Here is an 11,565-nt window from a genome sequence, read left to right on the forward strand (position 1 = left end):
CTCCCAGCTTTAAGAATGTACTCCAGTCATTTCGAACTGCACTACCCGCGTTTGGCCACATGGTGTCGCACTTGCACAAGTTAATCACACGCCGAGTGGGAGAAACTGATGCTGTAATCAACCTGAGAGAGATGAAGCCTCCAGAGGACACAAACACACCAGTTAAACCTCGCCATTAACTCCTACGTGTACACTCGTAGTCCCTGTGAAAATATCGGGAGGATTATAGCACTTTGTTGAGGCCTGACGAGCAGTGATTCAGACAGTGTGAGCTTCTTGTGTCAGTCCCTGGTGGAGCAGCCTGACCACCACCAGCACCAGCAGCAGCAGCAGCAGCAGCAGCACACTGAGGGCCAACAAACACACTCGTGTTTAATTTGTCTGCAAGTTAGGAGTTATTTGCGGAGGGCAAACCTCGTTAAATTCGACATGGGCTCTCAACATTTCGCAAGCATGCAAGAGGCAGTTCAAAGCACCATATTCTCTCCATTTTGTTATAAGCCTGCAAACAGGGCGGGATTGTTTGCAAGCTCTCCCAGGAGGCTAACCCCCCCACCATTCAATTACCATGTAAAACAATTGTTAAGTGTTAATTATAAGCGACCAAAAATTGTGACTGTAAAGGGGAAATATCAACACAAGTTTAGCTGATCTGAGTTTAGCTAAGACCTTAATTTGTCCAGAGAAATGCCTCCTGATGTCTTTTTTCAAAACTCTTCGTGTTCGCTCATTCAGACAAAGACATGTAACAACTGCAAGTTTGAAGATTTTCTTTATCTCATTTTGTAATAAACATATAAATAATAAACTCTAGACATTTTTGACGCATCGCCCTGTTATGAAAGTTAACTGGTATGGTCTGGCTATATAGACTATCCAAACTTTGCATCTGCCGCAGGTCATTTCTATAAAACTATTTCCCTATTACAAAATATGAAAAGAAAAATACATTTTAGTACATTTACAGGAGTTACTTATTAATTTATTTAACGAAACTGTTTCAGTACTACTTTTTAACTGTTACTGAATTGTCAGAATCTGCATTTTTAATATTTTTCTCAGAAGAAAACAGGAAAAATAGAAAACACAACCAAAACAAAAACAAACAAAAACAAAAGCAGAGAATGCAGACATGAGGCAGAATATCTGTCCCTCTCCGACAACTTAAACGAACAGTTTCCAAAATAATAAAATTCTTAATAAACCAAAGCAGTACAAGATTTTTTCCAATACTTTCCCAACTACTGTATTTAAATTAAAATATATTCTCATATCTTACACTATTTCAAATAACGAAATGTGATTCGGTAGCGATCTGTCAAAATCTAATTTACAATTCTGTGTATAAAAATATAATTTATGGAACCCCGCGAAGTTTGTTCTCCCCAAAATATAACAGTCAGTTGCACATATATGCACATATGAACATTACAACCTGTCAGAGTTAGCTCCTTTCTACATGGTTCTTCTTTCACTTTGCCATATTTTTTCTTTTTCTCTTTTTTTTTTTTGTCGTCGTTTTTTTTTTTTTTTTTCCCAGTCTTTTTTCTTTTTTCTTCTTTTTTGCATTTGAGATATACAAAAATAGATTATGCACAATTCGCCGCTCACACAGTGTCAGAATCCATTTGTGTGACAGCAGCTCGAGTTCACATGAGAATAAATTATTCAAAGAGAAACTTTTTAAGGCTCCGTTCATTCTTTGAAAGGGGACACATGGAAAAGTCACTGAAATAAATATCCCAACTCCGCTGGGGCCTTTGTCTTGTTTGTTCGTTCGTTTTTTTTTGTTGTTGTTTTTTTCTTTTTGTTTTTTTGAATTATTATTATTATTTTTATTTTTTTAATCTACTGAATAGTTCGTGTGTCCTACATTTTTAAAGTCTCGCTCTGCTCCTGGAGTTGAGGTTTCAACTTGAGTATACTGACATCCCAAGTGGATGGATCGAGTGGCTGTCCAAGAGCCATGTTCCTAGTTGATAAAGGATCTTGGAGTACCAGTGCACTCCGTCGCTCTGCGCGCTCACTTGATTCTGGGAACTGAAAAGCAACGAGGACACCCAGTGGGCGAGCCTGACAGGTGCCAGGGCCCAGTGCGCCAGGACGTGGTCTTCGATCACTGCGTAACAGGACGCAAGGACCTGGTCCACCACGACGGTCCCCTGCACGGTCACCGGCGCAAAGGAGCCCACCTGCTCCTGCGTGTAAATCCGTTTTACGGTCACGGGCTCGAGCCGACTTCCCTCGGCGTCGAGCACGAACACCTTCTGTCCGCGCTGGACCTGGCTGGCGAAGATCGCCGACATCCGCTCCTCATCCGTGGAGTTGTGGCCGACGAAGAGGAGGTGCGCGGCGGTGAGGGTGATCTTCTGGCCCGAGTCGGTTTCGATGACGTAGAAGAGCCTCTTGGTGGTCGAGTCTTGGTCTATGAACATGATGAAGTCGGTGTAAATCGGGTTTCCGTCGTCATCAGCTGCCAGGACCCTGTCGCCGGTCCGGAGGTCCTTGACCGCCTTGTTGGTGCCATCCTGCAGGGTGACAGTGGAGGAGCCTGGGAAGCAGCCGCCTGACTTTGCTGCCACTGAGTTTTCTGTTAAAAACACAAGTTTATGTCATTAAAATATAATATTCTCTTCTTATATCAGCAGCAAATTATTTCAACGACGCACAAAACGTCACAAAGCGTCAGAGTTGAACACTTTTAAACACTTTTAAGGAGTTAGAAATAAATAAATCACAGGTGCTCCGAGCCTTTACAGTTCTCCCATTCAAAAGCCCATTCAGAAACCTTCCTCTTTTAGCTCCTGTTTGTGTTTTTCCTGCCTACACACATCATGGTGGGCCATATGCATTTTGCATAATGATGCCTGTCTGCTCCTCCATGCCAAATGCGTATTGGCTTGGCCCACGTTGTCTGAGACGGAGGAAGAAGAAAAAAAAAAACTGAAAGCCTTGGCTCATCTATTCTTAATTAAAAAACCCAATAAAGAGCAGGCATTGTTATTCTAAATCAGCTTGTGGATCGAGCTACTCTCGGTAAAGAACACTTACGCCTTTCCCAGCTACTCTTCCCATATTTACTCAGGTGCAGAAACCTCCATGTGACAATTCACACAAATAGGCGACTCACAACTACTATTTACCCAGCGGAGCCACTTTTCCAAGCCTCTCGAGTTGTAGATTTGAATTTAAATGAGGGCCCGGACTCTTAAATGCTTTCTGTTGTGCAACATCAATGTCCCCTCTTTCTACCACCTCTCCCTGCTTTGTTGTCCGCCTCGATGACAATAATTTTGGCCTTGGTGGAGCTCTTCACATACCAGTCTCTAGGATCACACTGTCCCGCACACAGAAAAAAAAAAGGGGGTTTCCTCCTCAGAATCTGGGGCTTTTAATCTTCTTTTAAGATTCCCGAGCATGAAATAAGGTGACAACTGAAAACCAGATTTACCCCGACCAATTCAACATTGTTCAGCCAAATCCTTTTGGTAAAGTCGCATGACCCCTAATGACACGTCGGCCCGGCCCATACTGTGATCTCAAAACGTGTGTGCTGAATGATAAGTAAGGGATTTATCAATAAAGCTCAGGAGAGAAAAAAAAAAAAAGTGGCACGGTTCATCAATCTGAGCGCAATAGGTGTCCTTTAGCTTTGAGGGGGAAAGGAGCCAAAAAGAAGCTCGTCTTAAACTAAATACTTGATCTCAAAGTCGAGATAAACACAATCCGAAAAAAATAGCCTCAACAAGAGACTTTTTTTCTCCAGTTTTCAATTAAATAATCAAACCCAAAATATCACCTCAAAACCTCTGAACTCCCAGCATTTTATTTTGGCTTCCGCCGGTGCGCAAAAGCCCGGAGAGAGGACAAAAATGATTTGTTTTTCTGGGTCACACACCGGAGGAGCCTTGCTAGATTCTGGTCGTGGTTCCCACCAGGAGACAGTGTGGGGCGATGTAAGATCAAGAAATAAGCTGCATGGGAAACACGCTCGCACCGCCACACACAGGCTGCTCGCCGGGGCGACGTGTCCATACATCATTCATAATACACAAACCCTGTCAAAATAAAACGGTTGCTCTCTGCACTCCAATCACCTCAACAGAGGGATGTTGAGCGATTAATCGTTAATTGGGTGTTAATTTGGGCTTAATTGATGATCAGGAAGTCGATGCTTTTTCAAAATAAACGAATCAACAGATATTAAGACCTCGTTTTATTGTATTTCTGGAGCTTCTATGTTAATTAGTCCTTTCTCTCTCTCGTATTGGACACTGACACCTTCATGTCATCTCCTCTGAATGACTTCCCCCTCACAAACCGCTAAAGAAACTCTTATTTTGAAACTTTTCTGTCAGGTAAAGCAGAGCTGCACCTGCTCTTTTCATACATCTGGGTGTTTCCTTGCCGTACCTGCTTTCACAGAGCAGTGGATGTGGGCTTTGGACTCGTAATAAACCCAGTCGAATCCGGCTTCCACCGCCAGCCTGGACAGAGTGCCGTACTTGCTCTTGTCTCTGTCCGAGGTGGTGATGTCCACGGCCCTGCCCTCGTAGTGGAGCGACTCCTCGAAGTGGTGTCCGTCCTCGTCCCAGCCCTCGGTGACCCTCAGCTTCACCCCGGGCCACTGATTCATCACCGAGATGGCCAGAGAGTTCAGCTTGTCTTTACATCTCTGCGGGGAGAAATCGGGAAAAAATAGACCAATTAGTCACCTGTTGTGCGTCAGAGCGTGCGTAAAAACGCGGCCAAAGTTTGAATCTGGAGCAGCATTCGCCACCAAAGCCTTTCTTTTATTGGCACAATTTCCTGTTGCCACAACTGACCATCTTTTTAATCAGGTTGTTTCCCCCTTCCCCCCCAGAAATAGCGCTTCTTAATAAGATATCTGGTTTGTTTCCTTGACTCACTGAGGCCTCTCCATCCCCACCTGACGCCCCTGATTCCTCCCAGCTGAGGGGAAACGCTGGCACTGAGCTGCATCTGTGAGCCTACATCTCTGAGAGTGAGCAGCAGCGTCAGAGGGCACATCTCGGATAAGAAAGCTGTTGATGAAATATTGATAAGGCACCGCATTCGCTTCACTGGCCTATAACATATGGGTCTTCTGGTCTTGGAAAAGGTGCGAGCAGCAGCATCCCTCTCCATCCCAAAAGGGTGGCATTGAACGCAACATGCGCGCATTACAAATTCATGAGTTTGTATTAGGCCATGGAATGAGCGAGTTCTTTGTTGGGGTGCAACTTGTTTGTTTTCTTTCAATCAATAATTGATATGCAGATGATATGAGGATGATCTTGAAGAGCGGTTGCCGCCTTAAAAATATCTGGAGTCTCGTCCTATAAATAAATCGTCGCACCCCAACCTCTCCGCGCTCTCAATGAAGATGCCTGGCCTTCTCCAAGACAACTATTCTCGACACTCAACCAATATGTCAAATAAAACATCACAAAGAGTCTTTTCAGCGCGACCGCGGAGGGAAACTTTCATTATTCCTCTCCTGCAAAGTCTTGGGAAACGTGACATGCCTCCTTAAGTCGATGTGTTTTCTGGCTGCTGACTGACAGACTTGTGAAATATCCAGGGCGCACAGAGAAGCGTCTATGTGTGTGACCCACTGTCCTCTCCTCCCTTATGGACAGCAGGAATGTTCACACAGAGCCCCCAAAAACTCTTAGAAAAAGAAGAGTTTCCACATATATCAGCGGGTGTTTTATGAGGATATCACACTTGTAGAATGTGTTGAATAAAAAAAAAAAAGGCCCCCCAAAAAACCTCCCACATTCAGAGTGGGATTGTCGGAGTCAAGAGCCGTAAAGCTTAACCTATTTATTAATTCATTAGGTCGTGTGCCGCAAATCAAGCCAAATTCTGCTCAGCCACCGTGAAGCCCAGCAGGGCGCCTGCAGACCGGCGCTTTGTGCTCGGGGTAAAGTTGTTCAACAGCCTCCCTCTTAATCTTTTCACAAATGATTTGGTTAGAGGAAACACTTATCAGCTACCTGTCAGTGCAAACAAGCCGCCAGCTCATCTCTTTCCCGACGCGTTTGCACTGTGGCCATGCAGAGAACCCCCCCAACACTGCGAAAAACACGCCACCTTTAGACGCCGAAGCCTGGTGGGACATTTTATTAAAGGTGAAAAGTAACATTCACCGGTGTGGATGACAGGATTTCACGCTGCAAATCGAGCTCTTTCTCTAAATTCTACCAATTTTCTGTGTTGACTGACTGGAAATCTCCACTCAGACTGCGACTAATATTTTACGACCGCACATGAAGCCATAATGTGTGGATTAGATGGATGACACTGTTCGTCTCAGGCCCCGTCACCATCCATAAATGTCTGTTAAACGCCTCTGTTGGCAACTTTCCTGGGAGCGAGTGTCTTAATAGTTAAGGGAGTAGACGCTTGTTGAAGCGCTCCTTCAGGAAGCATCACGTGTTACAGTCTTGGCTAGACCTCAGTGAATTGATTGATTAATACGTTTATTGCACACGCCTAAGGGAGCTACTGCAGGCACGTGCCCCGTCTCATGTAAGACTATAACATATGTTTCCTAAAAAAAAACGCAACACAACGAGGGAAGTCCAACGTGTTCGTGCGTAAAAGTCCGCGCGTAAAAACCCGCTCGGTTCGTGCGTAAAGCTTGGAATCGCGCAAAGACTGCTCCATGTGATCGTGATTGTGCCGGTGGCAGCTACAGCCCCGCTCTTTTGTATGCACGATAAGGACAATCTCACCTGTTTTAACTTACTCTGGCCTCCCGCTAACCAGAGGTCATAAGTTCAAACTGCGTCTCAGACCCGGGGAGAGGAGCCTAAAAAGCCCTTTCATGTACATGTCACACTTGGAGCCTGTTGTTGTGTTTTCTGTGAACGCTCGGATGCTGAATGAAAAGCGGATGATGATCCAGAAGCCACAAATACTGGCTCCTTTTTAAAAAATAAATAAATCTATAAATCACAAAAGAGCTCGTAGACATTTTACAGCCCTGAAATAGACAAACTCCAGACGCAGATAATCACATTTTATCTGAGGAACTCCCTCCTCGCCTGTGCGATTTTATACAGACCTGTAAACACAGCTGTTTCTACAGCAGGTGGGGTGAAAGCCTTGCAGACATGACTTAATATTCTCACAAATGAATAGAAACAATTCCTTTCCTCCTGGGCACCTCGGAGCCTCCCTCAAGGACCCGTGGGGGTCCACCTGAACCCCACTTTTGGGCATCACATCCCCACGCGCCTGCAATTTCACGCTCCGTGTGTATGAGAAAGCTATAGGTGTCTCGCAGAGGCGGTGCGGGGAGGGCTGAGAGGGACGCCGAGACCGCACGCACAGTGAATATTTCATCGGAGCTCGTGCTCATGCATGGTGCGAGGCACGGGTTCAGGGACTCCGGCGCGCGCCTGGCTTCATCACCACCACCACCACCGGCAGCAGCAGCAGCAGCACCAGCACCATCACCACCGGCATTTTTTATTATTACTGAGCCAATATCACCCAAGCTCCTTTAATAATTCACCAGCATCTTGAGTGCTAAAAGTCATGGCGAGGAGACGCGGCGTCCTGCAGCCTGGAAAGAAATCAGGGCTGCCATCGCGAGCCTCGTCTCATCTGCGAAGCTTCTGATAACTAACTGGCAAGCACGAGGACGGAGCATTTAAATAAAGATGTTTATAATCCAATTGCAAAGTGAGGCACCATCACCCCCTGCGCGCCTCGGCTCCTATAATTGCCCGAGTCCCACCCTTTTATGAAGTCCTGATAGTGTTCGGAACACTCTCAAAGAAATGTTACTGTTTTCATGCACTGATGCACACCCTGCGAGGGGCTAAATTACAGCAGCCCTGCGCGAGAAAATGTCTGATTGAGCCACGCCATGCCTGAATAAGCCCGGCTGTTTGAAGCGGTGCGCATCACTAGCTCCCTGTGCTCACGGCTGGAATAAAGAAAAAGGCGCTTAAAACAAGCTGCAATGTTGAGCTCCGGCGGGCAAACAAACGCTCGGATGTGCTCGCGAAACGTATATAGGCACGAAAACGCGCGTGTAAAACAACAGATAGAGCCTCACAAAGATACAAATATAGATATGAGGAGAGGGGCACATTAATATTTTAAATACACTGTCACAATCATGAAGGCCGAGTGTCCTGACTGTCCGCCTGCACATCACTTCTCCAGCTGGATTTTTCTACATTCGCCTCCAGCCTGCAGCCTTTGAAAAACTCCCGTGCTGCTGCATAAAGCGCATCTGCTTTTCCTTTTTTTACGGTGAAGTTTAAAGGCTTAGTGTGAAGAGTTCAGCAGCGGGTAACAGAGACTTCACTTAAGGTGCGCAATCAGTCTGACAAGGAGGTTGTTGCAGTGCGCAGTGATGGTGCGTTAGGGGGGGAGAAGGAGAAAAAAAAAAAGGTGATTCTGTCTCCTTACCTGAGTCATTAGCCTGTCGGCACCGGTGTTCTCTTCATCCTTGAATATGATGTCTGTGTTATAATTGGGAGTCAGTTCTTTAAATCGCTCGGAGTTTCTTGTGATCTTGCCTTCGTATCTGCCGCTTGCCCCGAGGGTCTTCTCCGCCACGTTGGGGATGAACTGCTTGTACGCAAGAGGTGTCAGCTTCTTCGGGTGTCTTCTCCTGCCGTAGCCCCTGCCCGGTCCGCATCCCATCCCAGAGGACACCAAGGACAAGCAGATGAGACCGACCAATACGATTCTGGTCCAGAGCAGCATTTTTGTCCTTTAAGATCTCAGACGAGTCGCCGCTGCTATCTCTACCGTCTGCCTCTCCCGGCTCTCGCAATGTCCTTGTCTCCTCCTCTACTTCGCCTTCGCCTGGTCTCTACTGTGACAGGTGCGGAAATGAACGCCTCAGACAAATGGTAATAACGGGGCACATCGAAGGAGGGTTAAAAAAAAAAAGTAGTGAGGGAATTAAAAGCCACGGGATCTCTAGTCGAGCTGCAGCCGCTTGTGTGAGGCGACCGCTTATACTGCTTTGTATTATAGGACCGATCTATAGCAGGGGAGGGATTTGATTGGCTCGCCTAGACAAACCCTCCTGATGTTATCCCACAAAAAAATCTTAAAAGATTTCTTCCACCTGAGGGTTAGCCTGTGTTGCGGGGAGGAGGGGCTGTTCCATGGGAAAACATCAATTATAAACCGTCTTTTTTTACCCTCCCATTTTCCAGATTTCACAGAGGAAGGCAGGACAGACAGGAGCACAGTCAGTGCCGGGCTCCGATCTGAAGCAGTGTAGTTAGGTGAAGTGATTTCAGTGTGATTGAACTGCGTCTGGGAGAACTTTCCGCACATAATGCATTTCCCCAGGAGAATACAACTGCTCGTGGATGCGCACTGCGCACACCTCTGCTGGATGAGTTTGCCGTGACCCTGTTACGAATTAAATAAACATGAAGACGAGTCTACTCAGTGTTCAGATTATTAGATTGGTGGATTTCAAATTAAAACAGCTAACAACCTCATTTCTGTTGTAAAAACGTGAATACACGCACGGAAATCACTTTGGAGACGTTTTGTGCCATTTGGGTTCATCAAAACCTGGAGAAATCCGAGCAAACACAACGGAATAAACCTTTTAGTTTGAAATTACTCAAACTACATCAAACTTTAGTACAACCTGAAAATGAACGTACACTAATATCTGTGCAGTGCGCGCACTGTGCGTCATTTGTTGCACCATCTTTTTACGCGTTATTAAACCACTCGATTCATTGTGTTATCTGCGCCTGTACTCATCTAATTAACCACATATTGTCACAACTCGGACTCACATCACGAAGGAGGCTCCCTAAGCCCGAAGACACACTCACAGTGCATTATAGCTGAGGTTTTGGGGAGTGTATCTTGGCCTGTTCGACTCATCCAAGACGATTTCTTATTGGAAGTTGCGCGTAAAATGTTCTGCGTGCATCTGTTAATGGGCCAAGGATCACCCCACCTCCCAGATTCCCCCTCATTGACAAATTAAGCCTCGGTAACCACAGTGTTTCCTGGCTATAGTAGTGTAATTTTCTCCTTAAAATGAGAAGAGTGGAAGGGGGGTTCTTGTAGATACCCAGCACTGATTTTTACTTGCTTGGTTGTTAAAATAGTTTTCAATCACCAAACTTCCTGAGTTGCTTCCAACCCAACACATGCTGATAGTCACATCCCTGTGATTAGAGCCAATTAAGAGATATTTAAGCGATGGTGTTGTCGATTTAAAAATGCATCACTAAAACACATAAACACCTCTGTATCCGCATTCAAAGCATCTCGCTTCAGACAAAAACAGAAATCCAAATTGTTTCAGGAAGTCAAATTATTTGTGTGATAACAAACCAACTGTTAGAGTAATTACAGGAAGAGGGGCTGTTTTGGGGCAACTTTAGCTCTCATCACACTCGGTGCATGTGGCACAGGTGCTCTGAAGTGAGGACAGATCTGCCAGCCTTTGGTGTGGCTTCAGTCTCATTAAACCTCACTCTGGCTGACCTCCAGTCTGGTTCAGCGTGTGCCAGGCTTGTGGCACTGCTGCAACCAGGGCAGGTGAGACTACCTGCCGCTACACTGAGACCGTGAACATCAAGTCTTGGCCAAAAGACCGCTTGTGCACTTGGCACGCTGCTGCATAACCGCCCACCGAGATACACCACTTCTTCCAGTGATGGCTCTCAGTCTACATATAACTGAGTTCACTCTGTTTTTGCTAGATGTCACGGAGATTCTCAAGATGTCTTTGCTCGACATATTTCTGCAGAGGCACCGTTCAAACACAGAGGCTGACAGCAGTTGTGGTGCCCTGAGGGACACCGGAGGCGCTGTTTGGCCCCAGGTCACAGTCTTGGTTCAGGTGTCACAGCTCTGAGATAAAAACCTGGCATGCCACACAAACGCCTCAAAACCACAGAGGAGGGAGGAGGTGAGGCAGAGGAGTCCACAGCGGCCTCAGCTCTTGCCTCCAAAAAAGGGACGAGAGTGTGATAATAATGATTATTATGAGACTTTAAGGGGTTCTTTGTAAATGAACCAAATGTGATGCTGAGTGAAATGAATAATGCAGAGATTGCGATGAATAATGCAGCCGAAAGAGCAAGGTGTGCTGATGTGAGCGACTGGATTTGAACTTGAGTTTCTCCCACAGAGGAAACCAGCCATCTATCAGGCCGACCTGGGGCGAAGAGTATTTGCAAACATTACACTTCATTGTTTGGTTTTGGCCTCCTCCAGTGCCAGATGGGTGGAGTTTGCAGCTATATGCCATGGAAATCCCTGCAGACAGTTCAGACAATCAATCAAAGTATCTAAAGTCAATTTAGTATGTGAACTTTTTTGTTTGAGATCTTATCTTGATGCTGGATTAAAAAGGAAGCTCAAACATCTTAAAAACACTCAATGCCTGCTTATTCCACACTAACAAAGGCACGATAAACAGCTTTCCAAAATCCCGTATGTGCACTGCTAGGTGACAATCGGTGACTCTCTTGTTTGCGTTGACCTTGGTTTTTGCAGACGGAGGTGACACAGCAAAACAGAGGCCGATTTCGTGGAACAATT

At 45.8% G+C, this 11,565-nt stretch overlaps 1 protein-coding gene across 1 annotated transcript; it reads right to left on the reverse strand.

Annotated features, from left to right (window-relative positions):
• Window positions 1–757: 757 nt before the first annotated feature.
• Window positions 758–8,958, reverse strand: shha (sonic hedgehog signaling molecule a). Its single transcript, XM_084340277.1, has 3 exons — window positions 8,437–8,958; window positions 4,414–4,675; window positions 758–2,590 (listed from the first exon to the last, which is right to left on the reverse strand). The coding sequence occupies exons 1-3, from the start codon at window positions 8,734–8,736 to the stop codon at window positions 1,911–1,913; spliced, it is 1,242 nt and encodes a 413-aa protein (XP_084196403.1). The 5' UTR covers window positions 8,737–8,958; the 3' UTR covers window positions 758–1,910.
• Window positions 8,959–11,565: the final 2,607 nt, after the last annotated feature.

Source organism: Pagrus pagrus (genome assembly GCF_965226575.1).
Source record: "Pagrus pagrus genome assembly, chromosome: 20".
NCBI classification, from domain to species: domain Eukaryota; kingdom Metazoa; phylum Chordata; class Actinopteri; order Spariformes; family Sparidae; genus Pagrus; species Pagrus pagrus.

Bases quoted from the DNA above. Each gene is read 5' to 3' on its own strand.
- shha (XM_084340277.1), bottom strand. From the start codon at position 8,736: ATGCTGCTCTGGACCAGAATCGTATTGGTCGGTCTCATCTGCTTGTCC. The intron at 4,676-8,436 runs GTAAGGAGACAG...TTCTCCCCGCAG, and splicing joins CCGACAGGCTAATGACTCAG to AGATGTAAAGACAAGCTGAA. The intron at 2,591-4,413 runs GTACGGCAAGGA...TGTTTTTAACAG, and splicing joins CCACTGCTCTGTGAAAGCAG to AAAACTCAGTGGCAGCAAAG.